The 26,215-nt window shown below is 37.7% G+C and overlaps 1 protein-coding gene across 1 annotated transcript in view; it reads right to left on the bottom strand.

Annotated features, from left to right (window-relative positions):
• TTC33 (tetratricopeptide repeat domain 33) overlaps positions 1 to 26,215 on the bottom strand; it is a 32,612-nt gene that overhangs the window by 3,471 nt on the left and 2,926 nt on the right. Inside the window, exons 3-4 of the mRNA XM_015820089.1 lie at positions 12,116 to 12,197; positions 7,644 to 7,775 (exon numbers count right to left, since the gene is read on the bottom strand). Coding sequence (XP_015675575.1) covers positions 7,644 to 7,775; positions 12,116 to 12,197 — 214 coding nt within the window. The remainder of the gene's footprint in view (positions 1 to 7,643; positions 7,776 to 12,115; positions 12,198 to 26,215) is intronic.

Below are 26,215 nucleotides of genomic sequence, written 5' to 3'. Positions count from 1 at the left end.
AAGCAGACCTTAGCAAGCATTTGAAATAATTCCGCTCAATTCTTTGGGGTCCACCACCCATCAATAGCTGTTAGCATCAATAGACTTCTAAGATTGTGAAGAAATATGAAAATAATTCAGTGTTACAAAATACAAAAGGACTATTTTGATTTTCTGTTTTTAATGAGGTCCCAAAGCATAGATTTATCACTGTATAATTGTGACAGCTGAATACTACTTACTTTTATAAATCTGAATTACTAAGCCCCTTTGTTCTAATAGTATATATGGATTATTAGTTGCTTTGGATAAAAAGATAATTCGATAGGTTAAACATAGTCTTCAAGCAATCATGAAACATATAATTAAATCCTGACAATACTGTATGTAATTAAACCATGGTAACTGAAGTCACTTAATTCTAAATCCTACAAGAGTCAGGAAAGCTTCCAGATTTCATATTTCAGAACAAAGAACCCTTCTCATTTCAGGGTTTTGAGAGAATGCTGACCATTAAGAAGCACTGAACGGAAATTCTGATTTTCATACACTGTGGCACTAACACACAACCCAAAACTTTAGGACTACAACTGTCACCAAAAATCTAGTCCCCAGAGATTTTTGAAAGTTAGTTTTTGCTACAATCACATTAAAAATAATACATATATATATATATATATATATATATATATATATATATATATATATATATATATATATATATATATATAATGGGACAAAGAAATCCATTAATTACACTGAATTTGTACGATAATACGACTGACAATCTTTGCTGGCATGGCGGGTTTCTAGCTGTTTCGCAACTGTTGGTGAGACCATTAAAAGTCGTTGGTGCTGTTTGAAATTGTTCTGCTGGCAGCAAGATCTGACTGCTGGCCCAGCGACGGATTCTATTGCAAATAAGGGCTGTTTCCAAAGGAGGCAGAGGAGGAGAGGTCCCGGGGCTTATGGAGCGAAGGAACTGGATGAGACTGTCGGCAGGCCCAGAGGATGGGAGAGAGGCTTTTGGAGGAGTTGGTGGTGGCGGCAGCGTTCTCCAGGGGCAAAAAGGAGTGAGGCCTCTTTAAGGAAAAGGTGGAAGAGACAAGATCAGGAAAAGAAAAGGAGGTGAGGTTGTCGTGCAGGAATACAAACTAATTTGAGGGATAATCCACATGGAGCTCCATTTCCATCTGCCTGTTTGCCATCGTTCGCTCCCTAGAGACTAAAATGGAAGATCTGTAACTTGAGCTGGCCACGAACAAGGAGTGTATATCGGAGGTTGTGACCCTTTGAGAGCTGTATGCAACGAAATTTCATTTTGATTGGTATACTTTCAAAGTGACAATAAAGTTGTTGTTATTATTATTATTATTATTAATGTGATTAAATGCAAACAGAAAGGAACTCAAATTACAGTTTTGCCTCAACCAACACTTTTTGGAATGCTTCCCCAATGAGCTGGAGAAAAATGCATATCACTGCGCTTGACAATATATATTAGGTAGAAGATTAAAGTGGATAAGGACCATTGATACATGTGGGCAGAGATAAGGTTTACCTTTTCTTAATCTTTTCGGGAAGAGCTTATGTGATGTTGTTTTGTAGAAAAAATATGCTCAGCATAACATAATTATATCTCCTGTTTTACAATGGCAGGAAAGTACCATTCGTTTGTGACAACTAGAGTCAGAAACAGCTTTGAGAGCACAAAAATGGTTAGGAGGATTCTACGCAGTCATGGACAGCCTTGTAGTCTACATCTTTGGGAAAGATTGATCAGAATTACTGGAAATGAAATGAGGTGCTAATCTGTAAGACAACTTTCTCCAATTTGATGCACATCATTTTGTGGAAGTTCAGTTAATCAGATTAGAGAAGGCCATTCTTTAGAACTGCTGAATTATTGGTAGCTGCAGAAATGGAAAACTATTTCTAGCTTTTCCAGAAATGATTGAACAGAACTTTGGATGTTTTTATTTTCAGTTTCAGGAATCATTATCACCATAAATGGGAGAGGCCTAAAAAACAGTTCCAACCCATTATATATACAGGACATGCAGAAAATAGGTTTCCATGTAAACTGGCAGTCATCTGCTTACTAGGGAGAAGAAAATAAAAACTGAATATAGCTCTTATACAGTTTTCCTCCGACTCTCATATATACTGTCAATGACAGCCCAAAGTGTTATCAGCTTTGTCTCCATGTTTCTGATGGGTTTTCTTGAGCAAAGCTACGACTTATGAGAAAGTACACTTATGAAATATACTCAATTAACTGAGGATATCCCATAGTACAGTGGTGGCGAACCTATGGCACGGGTGCCAGAGGTGGCACTCAGAGCCCTCTCTGTGGTCACGCGCGCCGTCGCCCCAGTCCTAGGCCTTCAGCTGGGTTTTATAAAACTTTTTTGCTTTAGGCCTCCGCTGCCGTGTGCAAAAAAAAAGGTTCAATCAATCAGTCAATTTCAACTTCTTGTGGGGAAAAAAAAGATCTTGCAAAGTTGGAATTGATTGATTGAACTTTTTAGTCCCACCCAGTCTGCCATTAGCGCCGCAGCCACGCCCACCCAATGGGCCACACCCACGCAATGGGCCACACCCACCCAATGGGCCACACCCACCCGGCACCCGATGATGCATAAGTGGGTTTGGGGTTGCAGTTTGGGCACTCGGTCTCTAAAAGGTTCGCCATCACTGCCATAGTACAATGGGAAAAATGGTTTTCAAGCTTGGTTCATGCATTGACTCATGGGTTACCAAAGTCCCTTTTTTTTCTAATTTAGTGTATTGTAAGAACTTGACGCAATATTTTCTTTTTTTATAAATATAATTCTTATTGAGATTTTCTCTACAATGTGGAAAGAAAAGGAAGGATTTTGAATGTTTTTCCTTCCGCAAGAAAATGTAACAAATATTTTCAGATACATAACATTATGTCCTCTTTACCATCTAGGTAATTATCAAAAATAGCCCTCAGCTGTTTGTTGAAGCCCGGTGTGTGTTTATGAAAAATCTTTATCTTAGTCTCACTCGTTATTCATTTTTGGAATTTTAAGTATGTTTGACTTCATATTATTCATCAAAACGTTTGAGAAATCTTTAAGCCTTTCACAATCTAATATGAAAACATTAACATCAGCAAGAGTTTCTTGTTCAATATTATAAAAAAATCCACAGAATTATAGAATACATTTTTGGCTAAACAATGACTGAACATTAGCAACAGCTATTTCTTAATTTCAACTGAAAATGAAGCAGAAATGACAAGATAGCTTTTAATCCAGGTATTGGAAGCAGAGTTGCATTTTGCCTATTCCTGCTAGCTTGCATTTTCATCATTATGTTTTTATTGATTTTTCTCTCTTTCAGCAATTTGGCAGTTCTCATAGTTCCCTAATATCAGGGTATCTGATCACCAGATTCCCACTGCTCAGATACCACCAGTTTTTAAAGCTTGTTTAAGCAAAAGAAAGTCTGGCTAACAAAGGCTGACTGCAAGGGATATATTATTTATCAAAATCTTTCTGACCGACAAAATCCCCCACTCTTCCTTAACAAGTCACATTTTGCATAGGAATCAACATCTGCCTAATATGATGCAATAAATGTGACTTAGCTGATGCTGATATTAGCAATGGACCCATGAACATAAGAGAGACTAAACAACACATTCTATTCGAAACCATAACAGAAGTTGCTTAACTAGGTGCTTATGAACTTAATACGGTGTAACTCAGGTTTCAGGACATGCTGCTAAACTTTTGTGAACTCACTGCTAACTATAATGTTGATTTTGCTGATGTTCCTATATTGATTATAATATAATGATAATACAGCACAACATAGCAAGCCTGTAGTTCTTCAAATATTACTAGAACTTTGGACTCCTTGCTGTGATCTATCTCTCTGACCTAGATGGATGGTTGAGAAGGGACATTCTAGGCTGCAGGTAGGCCTCATTGGGCTAGTGAAGTCCTAGTAGAGGGTCAGAAGTGAAGAAGATTAAGGGAACAGCAGTTGAGCCTAAGGATTGCTACTAGACAAACAGATTCTATGAAAAAATACCCTGCATATAAAAAAGAGCCTAACATGGTTCTGGCTCTTATAAGCCTTAAATCCTCCTGTCTGGATTACTGTAATGGGCTGCCCTTGAAGAGCATTCAGAAGCTTCAGATGGCGCAGAATGCAATTTCAAGGGTACTAAATGGTGTTGGTTACTCAACACATATAACACCACTGCTTCATGAGCTGCATTCATGGCTAGATGCAATTCAAGGTACTAGTAGTCACCTTTAAAATCCTTCCTAGCTTGGGTTCAGTTACCTTCTCCCAGTCATTTCTGCCCCTGCAATCCTATCTGGCAGGATGGGCATGTCCCATGTCCCATCAGGAAAGAAATGTCAGCTGGTGGGGACCAGGAGCTGTGCCTTTTCAGGGATAGTGCCTGCCCTCTGGAACATTCTTTCAGAGATTAGGATGGCCAAACTCTGCAGACTTTTTGAAAGGCCCTGAAAACCTGGTTATGTGCGGGGTCTGGGGTCCCAAGTGAGTGACCCTGTTTCCTGGTTAATATCTATGAATTATAATATTTCTTGACATACATATACACATACATAATTTTGTTGTTGTATTGTTATTGTAAATTGGTTTTTAATTCATTTTGTGACTATTTGTTGCCCAGAGTCACTTGTTTCAAATGGGCGGCCATACAAATTAAATGAATGAGTGAATAGATAAATAAATGCAATCTAGGCTGAGGTACTTTATACCCATTTCTCTTGTGCCAGAGATACCCGGATGAATAGATTGTGAAACCTCTCACCCTGGTGTAGCTTTTAAACTCTAGAATGCAAAATCAACTATAGTTGTTGAATACCATTTCCTCAATTCACTACCATTATCAAAAATCCTGTCTTCAAAGGTCACATCAATACCTAAAGTTCCTTGCCAAATATAAATACAATGTAAATTTATTAATGCAGCAATACTAGTTACAGTCAATAAGACAGCAATCTTCATTAATGAAAAAACCCTCAACCTATTTCTTTATATTGGAACACAAATACACTATTCACATTACCAAAAATTCAAATAACTTCTTATAAACACATTAACAGATTCAAGGGACTCTGAACTCACACTGCTGGTTTTCATATCCAGAGATTACATGATTATATATGAAGACCCCAGTATTCCTACTTGAAAGCGTGAGAGTGACAGAAATACTCCATTGCTTCATTTCATATTTAAAAAATCCCTATTTTAAGGCTTCAGGAGAAAAAAGACATGTTTTCCAAGCAAAACCAGAATGAAACTTTTATAAAAGTAGCAATGAAATTTTTATCGAGCAAGAGAAGAAAGAAAATATTCAGAGGAAACCAGGGCAGAGAAGTTACAAAAAGAGAGAGAAAGAGAGAGAGGGCTGGAGGGAGGGAGAGAGATACCATGTGAAGGATACTACTAAAGTAATTCAATATATGGCGATTAAACTATCAGGGTGATTTAGGATATAAGTAATTAGGAATAGATGTAAGAAATCTCCTTTTACAATTAACTTGAATTTTTAATTGTTCAAAGTTTGCGCTGAAAAGCTTAACCAAAACCTGTTTGTTTATAATTTCCTCCCTGTTCTGGTCAAAATTAACATTTAAATATACAAAATGCAGAAAGCAGAAAGCATTGGTAATTTGGTGATACATTTGTGAAATACTTGATAAAAAAAAATACTTGATCATTTCTCCACATTAGGTAGTCAAATAGAAAAACTGTCATGAAAGAAATGAAAAGAAAATGTAAGAAATGAATGTGAGAAATCTGCTTTTGCATTTCTTGCAGGAATGTTTGCCACGGGCGAGTGGGTGTGTACTTGTATTGTCAGTAAAAAAAAAATCATGTCTTATGTGTTTCCTTGTATAACTGGATCATGAAGCAGAATCCTTTGCAACATTCAGGTCTTCCAGAATGGATGCTTTGGGTGGTCCAGAAATTAAGATGATGTAGAAGCAATTTCTGGAAGGCAGGAAGTTTGAAAACAGTAATGTTAAATTAAGAGAAAATTAGCAACCATTTGGGATGGATTCAAAGTTAATAAATTCCACGATTACAACCAAATTCCTAATATTACTGGGTCACAGTCCAGCTGGAATTCTGCTTGCACAATCTCTTTCACAATCAAGCTAGTTTAAAAAAATGTTATATGAAATCCTACAAGACATGAAAATTAAAATGAGATACCTCAGACTAACTAAAAGGGTGTTTGACCTATCACAAACTTTTATCTAGTCCCTTGAATACACATTATAAATGCAAGAAGGAACAGCTAACTGTAGCTTCCATAGGTCTTTGTATTTGACGAATTGTATTTGATGAATTGCTTCTCAACCGATGAAGAAACAAGATAACAAGGGGGAACATGAGTATCCTTCATGGTATGAAATTAGCAAAGGCAAAGTCCTAGAAAAGAAACATAGTAGTATAACCTGTAGAAAGTACAGGTAGTCCTCAACTTATGACCACAACTGAACCCAAAATTTCTGTTGCTAAGCGAGACAGTTGTTAAGTGTCCCATTTTATGAGCTTTCGTGCCACAGTTGTTAAGGAATCACTGCAGTTGTTAAGCTAGTGACATGATGTTAAGTGAATTTGGCTTCCCCATTGACTTTGCTTGTTAGAAGATCGCAAAAGGTGATCACATGACCCCAGGACACTACAACCATAAGTTGCCAAGAATCTGAAATCTGATCACATGACCATAGGGATGCTGTAACAGCCGTAAGTGTGAAAAACGGTCATATGTCACTTTTTTCAGTGCTGCTGTAACTTCAAATAATCACTAAATGAACTATTGTAAGTTGAGGATTACCTGTATATAAAATAATTTTCCAGTAGATGGAAACTATAAGTAGATCTTGCTCTACAAATGCTCAATTTAGCAATTGTTGGAACTTATAACAGCTCTAGAATTCAGTATTCAATCAGTTCTCAAGGTCAACAAACGCAGATCCCAAATAACATTGCAAGATTTCACCTCAGCACTTCTACCAACTCTATCCAACTATAGTTTCAAGCTCTGATTGAATATTGGTGATTTTATTCTACAATTAATTATTTTCAAATTGATCACAATGGCCAACCAACACTCTTCCAGGATTAGAAACTCATTCCCTAATCAGGATTAGAAACTCTAAACCACACTGGAGCAGGAAACTATGCAGGAGAAATCTTATTATGTGTTCTGTTTGGTCCTGCATTCCAAAATTCAACCAGGTACTCAACCAAGCTACTTCCCAGTCCATTAGGAAAATCATAAATGCACTATGAAAACTAGCTGGTCATATCAGGTACCTGCAGAGGACCAAGCATCAGTCTTTCCTCTCTGTAGAAAGCAGTGGCACAGAAAGCTTCAGATATTAGACTGCTGGCAATATACCCACTTCCAGAACACATTTCACCTGGTTTAAGATAAAAACCAGATCTATTGTATCCTATGTAAGTCAGGTCCACAATGACCTGGAACAAACCCATGACTGTCATTGTGCCTATGAAATAATTCATTACCTCTTATTCTTTACAGCAAGTTGTGTAACTTCCTGAAGCAATGTTTTTTGCACATGTGTGTAATGGCTGTCAGAAGTACTACCGAATTCTCTGTTCATCCTTACCAATGTGATTTCTCCTAATCCAAGCTGGGCCCGCCCCAGTGTTTGCCATGCTTCCCAAGAATGGGGATCTCTCTGGACAGCCATCTCTGCTGCCTGAACTGCAGGAAACATTTCATGCAGAGACATCAGAACCTAAGTAGAAAGAGAGGGAGGAAAGAGAAAGACTTAAACCAGCTTCAGACATTTTTTTTTCTTTTATTTATTCAAGTTTAAAAGCTGCCCAACAATTTTGGATGAGTTACAAATAAAAAAATGGGGAAACATATGAAGAAGAAAATGGCCAACCAGAAGAATATATTCTGTATAACACTGGAGAGATTAATAACAGAATGACCGAAAATTAAAAGGTTAAAAGATAGCGAGAAAAATTAGAGAAGACCCTGAGTGTATTTTAAGATTCATAAAATTAAAAACTGTCAGTTTAAATCTGAATTTTAATATATATGTAATAGCAATAACACTTAGACTTATATAGCGTGCCATAGTGCTTTATAGCACACTCTGAGCAGTTTACAATGTCAACATATTGGCCCCAACAATCTGGATCCTCATTTTACTAACCTCAGAAGGATGGAAAGCTGAGTCAACCATGAGGCGGTCAGGATGGAACTTCAGGCTGTGTGCAGAGTTAGCCTGCAATACTACATTCTAACCACTGCACCACCACGGCTCCTGATGCTTCACCTTTTTTGTCTCTGCAACACCTAAACTAATGAAGCAGCCCCATTTTCCTGATACTAAAATTGACTACATCAATTGAAGTTATGACGATGCTCAACATGTGATACAACTGGCCCTCAACGTTCCATTTGTCCCAGCGCCCAACAGTCACCTGATTGCAAACTGGGCACCTGGCAACTGGCTTGCACTTATAACAGTTGCAACATCCCGCAGTCGCATGATTGTCATTTGTGACCTTCTTTGCCGGCTTCCCACAAGCAAAGTTCATGGGGAAGCCAACAGGGAAAGTCACAAATTGCTCTGATAAATTGCTTTCACACCCATAGCTTTTTACACACAAAACCCATCTGCTGTGGCTGCCTGCGCAGCCTCGCACACCCAGCAGCAGCCACCCCCATCCCTGCTGTGCCAGCCGTTCACATACCTTCTCCCACTCTGCAACGGCCAGTTTTATCTGCCCATTGATTTGCTTGTGACCCCAGGCCTTGTGACGTCTTGCTGCAGATTTTGCTTATTGCAAGCTGGCAGGAAGTTGTAAGGAAGTCCCTGCTTAACAATTCATGATCCTTGCTTAATAATGGCAATAGCAAGTGCCAGGACTGCTGTCATTAAAAAATGCAGTCATGTGACATGATATTTTACGACTGCATCGCTTAGTGATGGAAATTCTGATCCCAACTGCCGTCATAATCTGAGAACGGCCTCTAGTGTCATTGCTGAGAAACCCATGCAGCTAGAAGATGCCTAGGTTGGAGAGTGCAATTCTACTTAACCCTGCTTTAAAATTTATGAAGCAAAACTATACTAACTGCTTTCTATTTAAAAACTGAATTTGTATATTTTTTGGTCAAGAAATGTATCAGTATTGTGCAGTCACTTGTTACAGTATCACAGACAGTACAATAATTCAAGTACCAGCAGGTTATTCTAGGCATTTCATATCTGGCTCTAGAAACACCATTTTTTAGTTTCATTAAAATAGCCAACAAAGCTTAGATAAATGACTCCAATCTTTGAATTGTATAATATGTTCAGCTGTCAAATTATGACTGTTAGCACCTGGCTGGATCCATTTCCAACTTACTCAAAAGGATATTGATCCATCAGCAGCCAGCATGTTTTAGTTCTATTTTTTTAAAAGGAAGAAGAAGAAAGAAGAAAGAAGAAGAATCGGATGCATAGGCTCCAGCACATAAACTTCATTCTGTTTGTTCTCATCTCATCCAAAAACCAAGTAGAAATATCTGGACACATGCTTGGAATGCTTGCAAAGCATGTGGCTTGGCAGATCTAATCTCTCCTGAGTCATTAATGTGTATTAATTCTTCTCACGTGATGTTGGGAAATGGGAACAAATGGGAACAATTACAGGATGCTGCTGGTTGTAAAAATGCAATGTGGGAAGCTCCTTCCAGTCCTTGTTTGTACATCATCCAGATCAGAACAATAAATTCAAATTGCCCTCCTTTGCATTGTGCCCACGATGGAAATTACGAAGAGCATCTGTAATAATAAACCCTCTTCTGGTACTTCACCTTTTGTTGCAGGTTGCTTGCTCCATGACACAGATGCTACTATTGACACAGAGTGTTTTATTTAATCTTTCCCACAACAGCTGGTGGATTTAAGGTTGCCCACTGAGAAACAACTTACTTAGTTCACTATCTGACTTTAAAGTAGTACTGTACTAATATTATAGCCCAGGGTGAAAAAAAGAGTCATCTCAGGGATACACAAATATATACATGTATTATTAAAAACTCCTTAACATTATGGCCAACTTAAAGCTTCTATGAGTCATTTATAGAGCACTTATCAAGGCAGGGAGAATCCAAGAGCCTTTTTTAATTTTTACAAAAATATCATACAAATCAGGCATGGTGTGGTTAGAAAGATAGAACAGTCACGTAGAACGCACAGCATGCCTCTTTGGACTGCAGCCATAGCATCATAATTTAAATGCAGACTGGCTTTTGATGTTCCAAAGTAACAACATGGAACAAACACAAAATCACCTTCCTTCTGGCATAGCATTCAGAAGGCTAGTAATGGGGAAAAGAGGGTGATACATAAATATTTGCACATCCTCCTCGTTCTCAAAGTTCTTTTGCAAATTGTATGGGTTGCATGTCCCTTACGGATAGTCCTTGACATTCAACCACAACTGAGCCCGATGTTTCCACTGCTAAGCATGGCAGTTAAGTGAGTCACAACCCATTTTACCACTTTTTGCCACCACTTTTAAGTGAATCATGTGATCGTTAAGTAAATCTGGCTTCCCTCGTTGACTCTGCTTGTCCGAAGGTCGCAAATCACATGACCCCGAGGACAGTGCAACTGTCATAAATTTATGCCAGTTGACACATCCAAAATTTTGATCGCATGATCATTGGGATGCTGCAATGGTTGTGTGAGAACCAATCATAAGTCACTTTTGTCGAGCCATTGTAACTTCCAACAGTTACTAAAGAAATGCATGGTCATAAATCGAGGACTACCTGTATCGCAGAAAAAAAGAATATTTTCCATTTTCTGGAGGCTGGATTGCAGCAGTGATTCGGTACAGTGCTGGTTTCTCCTTCCTACATTGGCTCTTTTGAAGGGTCCCATCAAGAACCTTTTCATGAAGTACAGAGAACAGATGCCTCAAAGTGTCTATGAGGAGTCTCAGTCATCCAGTTCATGGTTGTCCCAAAAGTGCTCTTTCAGGAGGCTATTGGATTTCGTTTTTCCTTGAAGACGTTTAGCTTCTCATCAAGAAGCTTCTTCAGTTCTTCAGAAGCTTCCTGGATGAGAAGTGAAATATCTTCAAGGAAAAACAAAGAAAATCCAGTTGCCTCTTGAAAAAGCACCTTTGGAAGATGCCTCAAAACAAATCACCTTCCCACTGTTTTCCTTTAGAAATAGTACACAGTCATTCATACCTGGATCTAATGCTATGGATAGGAAGAAAAGGCTGAATTGAACTAAGACCAGACGTTTTGGCAGTAGTTTCTCCCAGCTTGGTACTTTCTACAGGTTATACTATGTAGTATTTTCCAGAACTTTGCCTTTACTAATTTCAAGCCATGAAGGATACTCATGTTTCCCCTTGTTATCTTGTTTCTCCATCGGTTGGGAAGCAATTATTTCTATACTTGGAGCCTTCTGCTAATCTATACACATGCCTGTACTGTCTTTGATCAATATTTGAAATAAAATCAATTTAACCTTGTGGCTCTTGCTGTTGGCTCATTTGGATCAAAGAGGCCGCGTACATGTTGTAACCTGCTGGCTTTGGAACTAATAAACGATTGTTTGGATCTTCCGCAGTTGGTACTTTCCGGGTGAATTTTCCAGTATAGCAACAATACTTCTACTTCCCATTCATTGTGGGAGATTATATGGGCAGATGGCTATGTAAGATGAAGTCCCATACATTTAAAAGACAGAGGGTTGAGATTTAGTGATCCAACAACTAGGCTTTTCCTTACAAAGCTGTGAAAACAATACCTTCTAAGTCTCATATCTATATGTTTTAAGTGAACTATCCATAGCTGTAAATAGTTTCAGCTTGCAATTTAAGCATATAGTTAGCAGAAAATCTAAATTTGTCTCTGCTGAATGTGTTTAGGACATTCACTTGGAAGATGGGTGAGAAGAAAGACAAGAGTGGAAAACTTCAGAACAATATCAAATAGTAAGAGTATATTTTTGTTTCAGACTAGAATTATTACTGATTTTAGTGGAAAAGATAAAAAAGACACCAAGTTGCATTTGCTACTATTGCAAAGAAATGATCCAAGTATTACCTGTGATTTCATCTCATACAGAGTGGCATCTTCAGGGGTTAACTGAAGTGCTTCTTCCCATTTGTGAATAGCTTCCGGGTACCTGCAAGTTGTTAAGAAGTAATTTATTCTTAATAAATGTATATTTTAAAGGTTGGCACCTTGATCATTGTGCCAAATGAGTTTTTAACTGTGATATATTTGTGCAGAGATCTCCCAAAACAGTGTTTCTCAACCTTGGCAACATTAAGATGCCTGGATTTCAACTTTGAGAATTCTCCAGCCAGCCATGTTGGCTAGGGAATTCTGGGAGTTGAAGTCCAGACATCTTAAAGTTACTAAGGTTGAGGAACACTGTCCTAAAGACTACATGTTTGCTGCATAAATTCATTACTAGATGTTTTTTCTCCACTCCCAAACTTATCATAGAAATCTAAACCAACGCTTGCTCTGGTGCTGAAGTATAATTAGATGTTTTTGCAGTATGCCCCGAGGATCTGAAGCCTTAGATGCATATTAGATGTACGATCGATATCATGTATGTGTACAGCCATTCTATAAGCTGTACTTTTGCTTATCCCAAAGCTTTAGTTTTTCCTAACTTGCAAAAAAAAATTAACAAAGAAATATTCATTTAACGTGCAGTTAATCTGAATCTAAGCATTACATGTTCAGAACTATATGCGTACACCTGTATGATATCTGTTATAAATAGAAGAGTCCTGAGCAATGAATAGCTCTGAATTCCCTACCCAAAAGATACAATAACTGGCTGGTAGGATCTGCACGTGGGAAAATATGTTGTTCAGGAAAATAATAATTCAACTAAATTCCCTAGCTTCAAGCCATAACATTAAACAGAAGACTGTTTGATGACTTAGCATTCTTCAAAATTTGGCAACCAACATATGTTTCTGTAATACTGTAATATCTTTAAATTTTGAAAGCATTCCTCACAACTTTTGGCTACAGCTATTGTGTAAATCAAATTAATTTATAGTATCATCTTAACATTCTGAGAACATCATTTATTTTAAAAGAAACATGGCTAATAACACACTTCAATAATAATAATAATCAGTATCTTTTGAAATGGGTTTCCTGTTTTTTAAAAAAGTTTATTTTTAATAAGCACTATAACTTTTATATTTTTAATTATCTGCTTATCTTACATAAGCCGTTAAATGTATAAATGTGATCTCAGTAATTTTTTAAAACGCAAATACATACTACCCACAAGAAATTCTGTACTGTATTTGTTGTAATATCATACAGTCATTAACTTTTTTAAAATAAATAAATCAGTATAGATAATATTTCATCTTTCACTCAAAGTATCTGAGGGAGAAAAAAAAAGAAGTAAGTATTAAGTATTAAGCTCAATGGCCGGAAAAAACAAAACAAAACATTTCTTTGGAGTTAAAGTAACAGTTAAGCTTTCTGGAGTTTATACTGTCAGCAAAACAAAGGAAGTAGGACCATCTTCCCTGGAGAGAAAAACATATTTCTCCATTTGCAAAATATGAACTGCTCAATGAGCCAATTTTTAAAAATTATCAGGGGAAAAACATTCGTGCAACAATTATCTTTTGCATGTTGATACGAGGGCAACACCAACAGATGATCATCAGCTTTCCCCAGTTGTCATCCTCAAATGAGTTGGAATTGGAAATTGCCAGAATTCTTATCCAGCATGGGTGCTGCTCTCCCATAAACATGGAGGGTGCCAAACTGAGGTAAACTGATCTAGATCCTTAAAATCCAGAAGCAAAGCTCAATCAGTGCAAAGAGAAAGCATAAAATGCTTCCCACTTTTTGCACCCTCATCAATTTCTTTCCTCCGTTCTCATAATCCTTATTGAGGAGCCCAGCCTAAGTTGTGGACACAAAGACATGGTCTTCAGGCTGCCAGAACATGTAGGAGTTCTGATTGATACTGTGTTGCTGCATGTAATGCTGGGAAATCGTAGTTTGTTCTCAGTCCTTCTGTACATTTTTCATCTGGGTATTTTGCATTTATATATGCACTCCAGCAAAGCATCCAAATGGGTGAAGGATCTCTGATGTACATTAAGGTAGGGCACTTAGTTTAAAACAGATGCTAGACACTTGGGTTATCTTATGTGATTTGAGGCAAGTGTTAGTCACAATTATTACAAAACAAATAGTCCTCTTTTCTATTACTCATCAAGCTGAACAGCAGGTCCTTTAAATCGAAAGCTACCATTTATGGAACCTGAAGGACCAGATTAGAACAAATCTTCCTACAGAATGTCTATCTATGTGGGTAGGAGTTGACTTTATGATGCTATATAATCATCACCATTTATGGAAATAGCCTGCTTATCTTAAATATGGACTGGATTGAGACTGCTGCTTCAAGGGAAGCGAGGCTTAAACTCTTGAACTTGTTTTGTGAGAAAGCAACATGAGCATAGAAAGCATATGAATTGGCTTTTCCCTTACATAAAAAAGAGCAGAAAAGAATAAATTTCCTTGTGAATAAGATACAATTACCACCTTTACTAACAAACTAGTCTAGAAAATTAGATGCCTAAAAAGGCTTTAATAGCCAGTTTAATTTTAAAACTTTAAATGTGAACAACTTGCTCATTAAAAATCTGAATGGATAAAGAAGTACTGGATGTGAACAAAGATCAAAATTGCTAGGAAGAGAGTTATGCTACTTCCACCAAAAAGATAGGACCTGCTGTTTCCATATTATCTGCTGTTCACCAATTAGAGTAATGGTTTAATTTTTTTCTTATTGTTCTGGTCTGGTTGTCTTTCATGTTAATCTGTCTGCCTTCTTGCAACCTGCATCTACTGTTTGCTCATACTGAATATGTGCCCTGTGCTTTGTTCTTGATTTAAGTCGTTCCATACACACATCCACATCCATATAAAAACTCTAATTGCACTCACCATTTAAAAGACTGCAAATGGCCATTTTCTAAGCCATGTAATTTTACTTAATTTTTTTTTACATTTCAATCTAAAATTTCTATGCAAAATTACATGGCTTAGAAAATGGCTATTTCAGTCTTTTAAATCAGAATTTTACATTTCTATGTACAATTAATGTTCTATGAAAAATTACATGAGAGTCTAGCTGAGCTGGGCATTTCGTGATCAGATCTTTGCAAGTGCCACTACTGAGATGTCAGGTTGGTGAAGCCACAGAAGGTCTCCCTTTGGGGGGTGATAATGGCAAACAGCTTATTGCAAGCTTCTTCTTCACCATCTCAGGAGTACGATTGAATTCTCGCCAGTGTTCAATGTCTGGAGGGCTGATGTATTTGAGTATTGCCATCAAGGCCCAGTGAGAGTCTAAGCTGGTGGTTCTGCGGGAGAACCAACCAGCATCCTACAGCCTAGACAAGATGCCCAAAGGAGCATAGCCATCTTGCCTTTGTTTTGTCCTTATGTCTGGCAGGGGAAAGCAGTACACATCTTACCTCCCTTAAGTCACCATGGAACTTGTGGATCCCAGAGCAGCTGCAAGAGGCACTTGGCTTGCCATTTTGCCCTGGCACTGGGGTTTTTGATCTCGCTTCCTGACCTTTCAGGCAATTTGCAATGGATTTCTAGACTGCAATCTTCCGTTCAGTCTGGGCTGGAGGTTGATTTTAGTAGGGTTTTGACAGTGGGATTTAAAGTTTTTCCTTCCCCACACCCCAGTTGGAAGATGGAATGGGGCTCATGCTTATGCTTGGGTGCTGTTTCAGCTCTGTCTTACCTGGCATAAGTGGGGAGATTGTTTGAACTACTCTAATGCACTCTACATAGGGCTGCTCCTGAAGAGTATTAGGAAGTTTCAACTGGTGCAAAATACAGCTGCACAGGTAGTAAAGGATGCCTCTTATTCAGCACATGTAATAACAACTACTTTGTGAGCTGCATGATGCTTCTGGGTGCAATTCAAGTTGGTTGCCACCTTTAAAGTCCTTCATGGTTTGAGAAAAGTTATCCAAAGAACTGACTTTCTCCAGTTATCTAGTTTGGCAGGAAGGGCATGCTCTGGGTTTCATTACTGTGCCTTTTCTGCTCTAGCATCTATCCCAGGGGTAGTCAACCTTGGCTCTTTTATGACTCGTGGACTTCAATTCCCAGAATTCCTGAGCCAGCTTAGCTCAGCTTAGCTGGCTCAGGAATTCTGGGAGTTGAAGTCCACGAGTCATAAAAGAGCCAAGGTTGACTACCCCTGATCTATCCTATGAAACATTCCCTATCTGGAGATGAGGATGCTGGTCTCGTGTAGGCCCTGAAAACCTGGTTGTGTGGCTCAGCCTGGGGCCCAGACTGCATAAAGGATGCCACCACCTGGTTGTGCTAGTAGCCATTGATTGTGTTATCTTCCTCAGTTGCTGTGTGTCTTCGTTTTTAGATGTGTAATGGGAATTGCTTTTAATTTATTTTAAGCTTGTCACTGCCCAGACTCACTTGTTGAGATAGGTAGCATACAAATCAAATGAATGAATAAATATATTTGAATAAAACTTAAAACTCAGATGACCAATTACATTACTACTGATATTTAAATTTCCATAATAACACTTCCATAATAAATCTTAAAGCAGTCTCTCAGCTGCCATAAATTATCTTCCTGAGTTATAAAAGCAGAAACTTCCAAGAAATGTATTTATTTGGGTATCCTTTTATAACTCCAAGGCAACTGAGTTTTTTTTTTCTCAGATAAAGTTTGCAGAATGTTTGCGACATTTTTCCTTAAGTTAAAATATGCATTCCTAATCTTTCTTTTTTTACATGTTTGTGTAAACTGAAGAAAAAAGGTATCTTTGGAGATTGCATTTAGGATGTCTGAATTTTATGAGATTATAAATATGTGTGAGTGACCTATTTAGCCCACATTTAAAGAATCAGCTATTTCAAACACTTTAGAAGAAGAGACCACACAGACACACTGTTTCACAAACAAAGCAGTGCAGTAAAAATGCCATGAACACATTAAAATAAAAACAGTATTTTTTAATATATATATATTTTTATGAAGCCTTCTAAAAAAAACCTTTCCAAGATACTTATAAAAATAAAATCAGAGAGACATCATTTAGCCGACATGCAGACCAGCCCCAACCTCCTGTTTAGAGGCTTCTGAAAGTGTCTTCCCTCAAAACTGCACCAGTAATAGATTGGATATTTGAGAAACAACAGGCTACTTCCTTTCTCCATTTTCATTTCTAAGGGGAAAAAAAACCATGTAATTGTTTCGTTTCAGGCAAAAAGCTTTTCATTAAAGCCATTTTATTGGAAATCAAAAATAAATAAAACCACTCATGAACTCTCACAATGCATCTAAACCTGTTAAGAATGCACCACCAAATACTCCATATGCATAGTGATGCTAGTATGAATGATGGGATTAGCAGGCTAACTTATTGGGGGACCCAGGATTTCAGAAAACAACTTCAAAAGATTTCTACTGTGTTCATACATCTTAAAGTTGTCAAGTTTGAAAAGATACTGATGTAGAGTTTCAAATCCAGCTGCAATCTGGGGCAATGTCTTTCCTTGGCCCTAATTCCTTCCACACAATAATGGAAGAATGAAAAAGGGTTTTGTGGAGCCCTGACTGGTCTTCCCTCCAGTAAGGCAGTTTCTTGAACTCTACTGAGCCACAACTCCCATCATCCCCATCTTGCAGAAAATGCTTACTAGGTATACTTGAAGCTTATCTAGGGGGAATAGATGGGGGAAGGTGGCAATAGTCTGAGCACACAAAGTAGCCTGCCAGGATGGGGGACTATAATAAATTTAACTAAAATAACCCACCGATAATGGAAGCTTATAGAAAGCTGAACACCTTGGACTTCCGGTTTATGTTGCAGTAAGAAGGGACGCAGGAAGGCAGGGCTCTGCCTTCCACGCCCGATTTCGCCTTCTTAGGGGCCCTAAAAAGGCCCTAAAGTCACCCCGAAGAGGCGATGAAAAGGCGGGGTGCCTTGTTGATCATGGAGAGATGGTGGTCTTTCCGTTCGATCCAAGGAAAGCCCTCCAAACCAGAAGGGGAAAGACCAGCTACACTCCTGTGGCTGGCCATTAGCTTCTGACAACCAAAGAAGAAAAAAGCACTAATTAATACATCGTAAACAGCATATTTGGAACTGGGTGAGAATATTGATCCTTTCTTTATTATTTTACAACTGAATTCCCTGGGAAAGGCTCCCAAGAAGCTAAAAACCTCCAAATGTAAATGGAAGTGGCGTTTTAATTTTATGGGGGACAGAAACATACAATATTGAAGTGGAAGTAACATAAAGCTACAGTTTTGATAAATGGCAAGGAAGAAGATTTTTAAAAATGGAATATAGAGCTATTAGAGGAAATATCACAACTTGGGAGAAAGGGAATTAAAAGAGAAATGGAGGGAGAAAGGAACTGGGAGTTGTTCAAGGAATATAAATGGATGGAATTCCCCCCAAAAAATACCCTACCGAAATTGCCTTCCAAGCAACTTTTACAAAAATAGAAAGAAAATTCCTGGGTGATCTAATTGCCCAGGCTTGGAAAGCTACCGTACTTGGCAAAGAAAGAAAGTGAGAGTCAGATTTAAAAAACAGAAGATTTGACCTTTTAGAGGGGCCAGTATATGTTTAAATATTTGTTTGAATAAGATTAAAAGAACGGATGACTCTTAGATATAGTTAGACTTTTATAATGAAAGATATGATTTAGAACTAAGATAGCATTTTTTTTCTTTTTCTTTTTTGATATGGGAAATATGAAGATAAAAGTATTGATATGAATAAAACTTTTAGCTATATAAATGTAATTAATATTGAGAAAATCATAACTGACAAAGATATCTTAAATACTGATGGGAAATCAAACCTTAACAAGAGTACGAAAAACAGGATATTGATTTATGAATTGACATTATTGATTTATGAATTGATATTATTGTTATTTGTATATTAGCAAAATATGATGAAGATGCTTATATTTAACTCTGTATACATTAACAGTGCCAAAAATTGTAACTATGTAATGAGGGAAAAATGGAAAAAATATGGAGAAGAGAGGAGGATCAGGGGAAAAAATACTGGATTGTGTAGTACTGAACAGATTTATATTAAAGAAGTTAATGTTAAATATTTGAAGCCAGACAACATGTTGTTTGCTAAGCACTAAAGACTGTAACTCTTAAAAATTAATAAAACTTTTATTAAAAAAAAAGAAGGCTGAACACCTTTATTTGCAATATTGGCAAACACACTAACAATTACTCTGAGTTTATCTGCAGTGTAGAAAATCCTCCAGTTGCCATAAGCACCAACACCCATTTCTTTCAATTTTATCTCAGCTACAAACAAGTTCTTACATATCTCATTTCCTGCAGGCTGAATTGTTGAGTATCATTTTGCTAATCAGGTCAATGTGCGGCTACTATGCAATAAGATGTTCTCATTTTAATTTTATCTGAAAAGAGAGCTCAGTCCAATTTTCAAGAGCTTTAAAAAGTGTGTTGGGAGACACTTTTCAAAGATCAGTAATACAAAACTGTCATATCATGCTGAAAAGATTTGTCTCTTACCTCACTATGTACATCCCTCGCTATATAACCAGTAACATTGCAAAAGAATTCTGTTGCCTCTTTGACACAATGGTTGCATTTGTGCTTTTTATTATTCTGTGACTGGAGGAATGGTTTGGGGATCGTCCACATGAGTTCATTACAACTTCAGCTTTGAACAATTAGAACGGAAGCAGCCAAGATCTGTTCACTTATGGCTGATTTACTGAACAATCAAGTTTTCTGAAAGGTAACTGTTCTTAATTTCAAAAACTTTTAGGCAAATTTGTTGTAGTGGTAGACCATGAGTTATAGGACTACCTTATGCATGAAAGCCAGCTCAGTGCCTTTAGGCCAGTCATTCAGCCCAACCCACTTCATAAAATTGTTGTGGTTGGGCAACTAGAAGGCAACAGAATTATATTCTTTGTTTTGAGTTGTACAAAATAAAGGCAGGATATAAATGAACCCCAAAACAATTGGAGGACCACTTGAACACCATTGGAATTGACATAGTCACTATCAGTCAATTACAAAAGGCAGCTTTATTTGGAAGAGCTTATATCCTGCCACAATAACTGTAACACCATCAAACATCTGCACCTGCCTAGTCCAGGTTTTTGGGAAGGACTCGATAGCAGACAAAAATGCCAAATCCATTCTGAACATCTGGCTGACTGCGATGAATCATAACAATAATGATGTACATAAAATCAAAATCCTGATTTTCCTAAGAAATAGTATATTGCAGCCTCTGCCAATCTAACACCAACGTTTTAACAGAGATTTCCTACTAATGACTGTATGGTATGCATTATGTGGATACAGCAATCTAACAGATGTTATACGTTTCCTGCTTCTGCTTTCCTACATTGCTTTGTTCACTGTCAGAAATGCAAGATTCAGGAACAACCTTCCAAAGAACATATGCAGGTACTCCTCGACTTATTACTACAATTGAGCTCAAAATGTCTGTTGCTGAGTGAGACACTTGTTAAGTGAGTTTTGCCCCATTTTACGACCTTTCTTGCCACAGTTGTTAAGTGAATCACTGCAGACATTAAGTTGGGAACATGGCTGTTAAGTGAATCTGGCTTCCCCATTGACTTTGCTTGTCAGAAGGGACACTGCATCCATCATAAATATGAGTCAGTTGTGAAACATCTGAATTTTGACCATGTGGCCCTGGAGATGCTGCAACGGTTGTAAGTGTGAAAAACAGTCGTAAGTCACTTTTTCCAGTGCAGTTGTAACTTTGAAGGGTCACTAAATGAACTGTTGTAAGACGAGGACTACCTGTAATAAGTTTCCGTGGGGGCTTCAGTCATTCCAAAAGAGAAAGGAGACCATTAACTGAGAGAAAGTGTGGCTAGACATTGCAGAGGACTTTCTTAAATAACAGTCTGCATTTCTTGTAACATTAAATGTGGCTACAGCATATGAAGAAGCTGATTGGTGTTTGGTTTGACCCAGAGAAATCTCAGTCCCTGCAATGCCGTCATGAGCAAATATTTATCCTTAAAGATCCATGCCATATCTTCATCATTTCTGATGTTGATGCACGGCAATATTACATGCTATAAAACAGCTATTTTATGTCCCCTGAGATTAGGCTCATTAAAAATATCACTTCCTCACACTGTATTGATGCAACAAGTGCCAACGTCCTTGACTGATTAAGCAACCCTTAGCAACTTTCTCCTCAGTCAACGTTTACCACATTTCAAAGTGAAGAATCCCGGAAACAATACAGTGTTATTCAACTCTATCAAGTTCATACAGAGATTAAAAAATGCATTATATTTTGTTAGTCATATAAAGCTTTAGAAAGAAAGCTCTTTCTTTGCATAACTTGCATAACTCTATGGCCCTATCAGCAAAAAGTGTGATTATTTTCTTTATACTGTCACTGGGCCAGACATCAGCTGATTTAAGCAATCCTAGGAGCCTTCTCCCTCATCATAACTTCCTCTTAAATCAGAAAAGCAGTAAAGCAGCAGGAAGCAAAGTAATTAATGGCTTTTAAAACTATCAATATTCTAGAACTCAAACTCTGCTTAAGTGACAACAAGTGACAAGAATGAGGGGAGAGATTAGTTTTAAAAGTATGAGAGCAAAGAAGGAAAAATACCCAACGAGCCTGCAAAAAGGTTTCCTCTTTTATTGCTAGAGGAAAATGTCCAGTGTGCTTATAAAGCTATTTACCTAAAGTATATAGAGGTAGTCCTCGACTTACAACAGCTCGTTTAATGACCGTTCGAAGTTACATCACTGAAAAAAGTGACTTAAGACTGTTTTTTACACTTACGACCATTGCAGCATCCCCATGGTTACATGATTTACATTCAGATGCTTGGCAACTGGTTCATATTTATGACGGCTGCAGTGTCCATGGGTCATGTGAACATCTTTTGCAACCTTCTGACAAGCAAAGTCAATGGGGAAGCCAGATTCACTTAACAACCATGTGACTAATTTAACAACTGCAGTGATTCACTTAACAAATAAGAACATATAAGGAACGGTTGCTGGAATTGGGTATGTCTAGTTTAATGAAGAGAAGGACGAGGGGGGACAGGATAGCAGAGTTCCAATATCTCAAGGGCTGCCACAAAGAAGAGGGAGTCAAGCTATTCTCCAAAGCGCCTGAAGGCAGGACAAGAAGCAACGGATGGAAACTGACCAAAGAGAGAAGCAACCTAGAACTAAGGAGAAATTTCCTGACAGTGAGAACAATTAACCAGTGGAACAACCTGCCTCCAGAAGCTATGAATGTTCCAACACTGGAACTTTTAAAGAAGAGCCTGGACAGCCATTTTCTGAAATGGTATAGGGTTTTCTGCCTGAGCAGGGGGTTGGACTAGAAGACCTTCAAGGTCCCTTCCAACTTTATTATTATTGTTATTATTATTATAAATGTGGCAAGAAAAGTCGTAAAATGGGACAAAACTCACTTAACAAATTTCTCACTTGGCAACATAAATTCTGGGCTCAATTATGCTCATAAATCGAGGACTACCTGCATTAGCAAAAACCCCTGCAGAGTTTACCCTCACTTACACTTTCATACATCATTTATATGTATGCATACATCAAGCATATTTCCTCCAGGAACTGAAGGCCATATTTAAGATCACTTCATTTTTTCCCCTATTGCCATACTGACTGAGAGATGATGGCTGAATAAGCTGATCTATTGGGTTTCATGGCAGAATGCGTACCTCAGTTGCTCCATTCCCAACTCAACATTAGCAGGCGATTCATAAGTTCAGTTTCATTGCTCTGTCTAGACATAATTCAAACTTTTCATTCAACTGAACAAGTCAGATTTTTGAGAATGCTGGCCCATTGCTCAGCAACAATAAACCTGCACTTGCTAATATTCATCCACCCATTTCTTTCTTCCAGTAAAAGTAATAGAACTAGGTAGAAACTAATGGATTGGGGAGGGGGGAGAGAACTCCTGTTATGTCTAAATCCAGATCCTAGTTTATCCCCAGGGAGGAGAAAATCAGCTTCAAACTCAGTTCAATTCATTGCAGTGAAAGACTAGTACAGCTTCAAACTCAAATTCAAGCATAATAGTACATTTCTGTAAGTATGTTTCTCATCAATAAGCCAGAAATTCTACAATGTTGGGTTATTATTTCAAAACATAGCTCTGATTAATCTTTCAGTGGGATACTAATCAAAGTCTGGTTTATACAAGAAACTGACTAAAATGATGAAGTAACAGAATAGATGAAACTGTTTCTGAATATTTCCCATGCTGACAAGTCCCTGCAACTAGAGAACTAATACAAAAATCAATGTGTTCACCTATGCATGACCTGTCTCACCAGTTGCTCATTTTTTATATATAAAGTACTATTTTCTACTAAATATGGAGACGCATTCAAAAATGGTATTCTTGCAGCTACAATGTTAGATGGTGCAATATATTCAACCCTTTCACAATTCTATCCAGTAATTCTCACCTCATTTTGCTACAGGGGCAGACAGTCTTATTCTTGAATGTCCAGCTTTCATCCACAACACCACAAAACTGAAATGGAAGTTGCTCTATCTGACAGAGGTTGCATAATCAAACTCCTGCAGGAAACATTGCCAAAGTTTGATAAGATGGGCTTTGAAAAATTCTAACTTTGTTAGAATAAGAACATATTTATACACTGAAAAGCATTTAACCAAATAGAAAATTACAAAAATCCTACAAAAAGAACCTCAAAACTAGGCTTACATACCTTCCTAAATGAGGACTGGGTCAAAAAATTATGCTTCCACAGTTATACAGGTAAGAACTGAAGACATTTCACGGGGCAAGCAAAATATGAAATGAGCTTTAAAGACTACTCAAAAAGGTTTTTTTAGCATTTCACATTGATGACTGATCTAAATATTGGGACAATTCTTCTGAAATATGCCAGGTCAGCTGTTCTACATAGAATGGTTTAATCAAAGCATTCATCACCTCAAAAGGGACATTTAAAGATGCCATAGCATTTTGGATGCAGCACATTTTAAAATTGGCGTGAGAAAACATGGTACCCTTAGTTGGTTCAAGCTACATCTCCCAGAATCTGTGTCCTTGGGCATGATACTGGGGATAAGAGGGGTTATTGAAACATTTGGAATCCACTAGACTGCCCCTCCTCCTAATTAGAGGATGCCCTTTTAGGAAGCTCCTTCCAATTGGCTTTCCTGATCCAGAACATTCTTTGAAAAGCCAGCAATTAGAGTGGTTAGTTCAGTTCTTAAGACCTGAAAAGAAGCCAATCACCCTTGACACAGCATAAGGATTTATTTAATTTTTTTGGGTAAGAAATGAAGCAGACTCTTATGTGATGTTTGAATCAAGAAGTGCTTGGTCACAAAGCACAGAATAAGTTGAATTTTGCTATAGAAAATGTAGAACAACCTTTGGCAGGAGTAATATGAATATAAATTGTACACACTTCACAAAAGGAAAATATTTCTTAAAAACGATGCATGAAAGCAGGTGCTACTGCCATCTAGTGGCTAATTACATTATAATCTTTGGAAGGCTCTAAATTCAGGGTTAATATTCTGCATTTGCACATTACGATTCAACCTTGGGTAGGAGATTACCAGGGCAGCTGGAAACTGGAAACTTTAAAAAAATATCCCAGAAAAAGCCATTGGCAAACCATTTCTATGTTGACAACAAAATTATACAGACATATATAATTATCAGATCCAGTCAAATTTAAGAGAATATTTACCTTATTTTATATCAAGCCCACCAAATAAATACACTTGCACAGAGATCAGATTTGAACAGTCCATTTTTGATAGAAGGCCACTTAATTTAAATCCTATGAGATGCTTTCAATGTATATATTTAATATTAAAGTATGGAGTATTAATGGGCCACAAACAATTATTAGAGTTGTGACTCACCGTGGTTCCTTTGAGGTAGAAGGAAAGTCAAATGTGTCTCATGTAATACGTAAAACAACTCTGTCCTTTATATTTAATATGGTAACTAAATCAGTTCAGTTACTTATATTTTCATCTATTTGTTTAAATGTAACTGGCATAGCAAATCAGAACATAAGAGTTTACAAAGCCTCTGATTATAATAAAAGAAAGGGACATCTATTAACATGGATGTTTAAACATTTTGGTTGCCTGGGCTGCACTGAGTGAAGAGGAATTATCTTGAGCTGCATATAAAATATATAATTAATGTATATAAATCATAATGTTAAAATGTTACAAATGTGGGGGCGGATTACTAACTGTCCAGTGCTGCATGAAGGTTGGATACACCTGATCCAGGGTGAAACAAGTTCAATCACTTGAACAAGGCCAACGGTGTGGCAAGCCAGTAGTAAAAAAGCAGTATCTGAAAAATCTGAGCTTTTCCATTTCTATAAGAGGCCATCATTAAAACGATACATCAATATAGGTAGTCCATGACTTACAACAGTTGACCATTCAAAGTTACAATGGCATTGAAAAAAGTGACTTATGACCATTTTTCACGACCATTGCAGCATTCCCATGGTCGCATGATCAAAATTCAGATGTTTGGCAACTGGTTCATATTTATAACATTTGCAGTGTCCTGTGGTCAGCTTTTGCAACCTTCTGACAAGCAAAGTCAATGAGGAAGCCAGATTCACTTAACAACTATGTTACTAACTTAACAAATGCAATTATTCACTTAACTTAAAAATACTCACCAAAGTTACTACTGAAACTGCACAGTGTTAGTAATGAAAAAGAAAAGACATGATTGTTTCTTAACTATGGCTAGGTGATTAAAATGGTAAAACTACAACTTAGGGTTAGAAGACATTGACTAACTTCATACTTGCATTAAACCGCATAGATGGTTCCGCCCCAGGCGCCTGATGGACCCAGAGAGGTTCCTGACGGAGCTTGGGCCATATCCTGAGGATCTAGTTCATGACTCGGCTGAAAATTTGGCGGCGGCCTGGGATGTGGCCGCTGCCACAGCATTGGACCGAGTCGTGCCTTTGCGGCCTCTGACCCGGCGCAGATCTCAACTGGCTCCCTGGTTTACCGAGGAGCTGAGAGAGATGAAGCGCCGGAAAAGA

This window comes from Protobothrops mucrosquamatus, unplaced genomic scaffold (assembly GCF_001527695.2).
Source record: "Protobothrops mucrosquamatus isolate PMUCROS unplaced genomic scaffold, P.Mucros_1.0 scaffold1061, whole genome shotgun sequence".
NCBI classification, from domain to species: domain Eukaryota; kingdom Metazoa; phylum Chordata; class Lepidosauria; order Squamata; family Viperidae; genus Protobothrops; species Protobothrops mucrosquamatus.
The sequence above is the reverse complement of the archived record's forward strand: the minus strand, read 5'-3'. Positions and strand labels throughout refer to the sequence as shown.